Below are 3275 nucleotides of genomic sequence, written 5' to 3' on the forward strand. Positions count from 1 at the left end.
TAAAGTAATAATATATATTTTTTTCAAACATAGCAATATAAAATAAAATAATATTTTCTAAAAATATAATAATAATTTTAAAAATTAAGACATTTGTATAACAATTTTACTTTATTCCCCATTTATGAATATTAATTCAGAAATTAAAAAACATGCTTATCATGCAAAAGGTGCATTCAAATGGTTGTATGTATGAAATTCATGTTTAATTTAATTTTAATAAATTAATAGTTAGAATTGAGTGTCACATCAATGACCCTAAATAAATTTAAAAAATCATAATTCTTCAATATGAAAATACTTTACTGTTGATTACCTTCAAGGGATAGTTCACCCAAAAATGAAAATTACCCCATGATTTACACCTTTACCCTCAAGCCATCGCTAGGTTTACATGACTTTCTTCTTTCAGACGAATACAATCGGAGTTATATTAAAAAATGTCCTGACTCTTCCAAGCTTTATAATGGCAGTGAATGGGTGTTAATAATCAGTAGTCCAATAGAAGTCCAATAAACAACTACCTTACTAACTATTAATATTAGAGGTCGACCGATGTATCGGTTTTGCCGATTAATCGGCACCGATAGTTGATTGCTGGAACTATCGGTTATCGAATTTTAATAAATTAATAGTTAGAATTGAGTGTCACATCAATGACCCTAAATAAATTTAAAAAATCATAATTCTTCAATATGAAAATACTTTACTGTTGATTACCTTCAAGGGATAGTTCACCCAAAAATGAAAATTACCCCATGATTTACACCTTTACCCTCAAGCCATCGCTAGGTTTACATGACTTTCTTCTTTCAGACGAATACAATCGGAGTTATATTAAAAAATGTCCTGACTCTTCCAAGCTTTACAATGGCATTGAATGGGGATGGAGATTTTGAGACCCAAAAAAGTGCATCCATCCATCATAAAAAATACTCCCTATGGTTCTGGGGGTTAATAAAGGCCTTTTGAAGTGAAGTGAAGCATTTTTGTAAGAAAAATATCCATATTTAAAACTTTAAAACCGTAATCTCTAGCTTCCACTAACTGTCGTACACGTGTTCACAAGACAGCAGGGCTCCTAGGATGGCTTGAGGGTGAGTAAATCATTGGGTAATTTTCATTTTTGGGTGAACTATCCCTTTAAGGCCAATTCTATACACACACAGTTTTAAGGATTTAAAGGATTTCCTACTTTAAGGATCGTTTTAATTATCTAAAGAACCATTTTGCTCTAAATAACTTTTTTGTGTAGTAAAAAAAGGTTCAATGGGTGTTAAAGGTTCTTCATGGAACCACATAAGCCAAAAAAGAAACTGTATTTTTAAGAGTTTAAATAAAGGTGAGAATAAAAGTGATATCAACTTCTGTATATTAATTGTATCTAAATGGGTTCTGTATTCCAAACAAAAAAGACACTAGTAAATTGGCATCTTTGAATTAAGAAGTAAGTTTCTATGCAAAGTGGATAGTTAGGACTAGATGTTAGAGCTAGATCACAGAAGCATATACTGTGTGTACATATACGTACCCTGCTGAGAGTAAGAGTGCCTTGTTTGCAGTCTCTGCAGTGAACACGTAGTTTTCCAGGCTGAACGGCCTTGCAGACCGTCTTACAGAACACATAGAAACTGCTGTGGGCTTTAGCTTCTGTAAAAACAACCATAAACATCATAAAAACCATGCAATAACACAGTGTGGTTTATTTATTTATTTATTTTTTCAGTGTTCAAACGCTGTCCCATCACAGTTACTCCTATCCCAGTACACAGGAAGTCATTTGTTAGTTGGCATCGAGAATGTAAAAACTCACATTATTATCAGCTGGTCAGCAACTTTATTAAGATCTGCAACATAACACATGGTTTACATCACTTACCCTTGAAATAGAGTGAGCAATGTGAGATATTTAAATCAAATACTGTCTACTGACGGGAACTAATATCTAAATGTTCTATTTTTTACTTCAGTGGTAAGTGTGGTAACATATGTGAAATATTCCTCACGTTAAGCTACCAAAAATATTTTTAATTTCACAAATAAGTGGTCAAAATCACTATGTGCCTTCATATTTTGTAACAGGTGGCGTTTTATGGAGAAATGGAGACTGTCTCATCTGTGAGTGACACACGACATGCACTATTTGTCACTAATATGCTAGAAAATATGCACAGGGACAAAAATATACATTTTAATATAAATAATGCATAACACAGTTTCTTGCTAAAAAGTATTTATGGCTGGTAAATTTTCTTAACTGACCCACCATTGTAAAATTAATTGCGAAAAAAGATTGCGAGATTACCTGTTTGTCCTAACTATGGTAGACAATAGGACTGTTTGGGAAACCAGTTTAGAAAAACACATTTTTTTAATTCTGTTTGGTGCCAAAAATGACACTTCAATATATCCAGTGCATTCGTTTATTTAAGAATGCATGAATGGGACCAACTGAGCAACTGAACTTCAGCTGGCATTTGTTTGCTTTTGTTTTGTTTCCCTTGCTTCTTGTCCTCTTTTAGTTCACAGGTGTGGAGTGTTTAGGGTTAGAGCGCTGAGTAGAGGATAAGAACAAGGTGTAGCAGTGCTTCAGCAAGCCACCACGGTCCCAGGACAAAGAGCCCACGGTCCAATTAGACAGAAAAGACGATCCAGACATCTTCCTGGCATATGATTTAGTTTAGAGAGGACTTGTCCAATCAGTCTGTCTCATCCCAGTTTAAATCACTCATGCACACACATGTACACACCCGGGAGCAGCATTCTCATTAGAGCTAAAAGCATGGGGCACCGAGGAGGTACACGATACCTTGACACGGCTGACAATAAATCGAGCGGAGTGGGTTTTATAAGACAGGCACCCTATTATTTATGATTTCTGCAGGATTCCTGCATTATGCTAATGCTTTTACAGGAAGAAGGGCTGGATAAAAGAGGTGGCGTGATTGGACTAAGTAGCCGAGTGGGCCGCTAGCCAGAGCGAGGTTGAAAAGGGAAGGGCGGGCAGAGGACAGCTTATAAAAGCGCTGCCATTGTGGCAAATGACAGCATCCACTTCACCAACCTGTGCGCTTACAAAAACATTCAAACACTCTCTCTGAGAGCTGCGTATTACTGCTGAAAAGGAGGTCACCAAAGCCTTTGTGGTGCACAAACTAATGTAAATGAAAGGATATACACTACAAAAGAATTCTAGTTTGGTGGGACTGAAAGCATCGTATAGAAAGAGAGCCCGAGGCGAGGCAATTGCTTTAAGACGGCACAGGAAGCATCCA

General features: G+C 36.0%; 1 protein-coding gene across 3 annotated transcripts in view; it reads right to left on the bottom strand.

Moving 5' to 3' along the window:
* The window catches only part of LOC107669573 (E3 ubiquitin-protein ligase parkin-like), a 162701-nt gene that overhangs the window by 91622 nt on the left and 67804 nt on the right, over window positions 1-3275 (bottom strand). For all 3 annotated transcript variants that reach the window (XM_016461875.1, XM_016461874.1, XM_016461876.1), the window contains one exon: window positions 1532-1650. In XM_016461875.1, coding sequence (XP_016317361.1) covers window positions 1532-1650 — 119 coding nt within the window. The remainder of the gene's footprint in view (window positions 1-1531; window positions 1651-3275) is intronic.

This window comes from Sinocyclocheilus anshuiensis, unplaced genomic scaffold (assembly GCF_001515605.1).
Source record: "Sinocyclocheilus anshuiensis isolate Anshui unplaced genomic scaffold, SAMN03320099.WGS_v1.1 scaffold460, whole genome shotgun sequence".
Classification (NCBI taxonomy): domain Eukaryota; kingdom Metazoa; phylum Chordata; class Actinopteri; order Cypriniformes; family Cyprinidae; genus Sinocyclocheilus; species Sinocyclocheilus anshuiensis.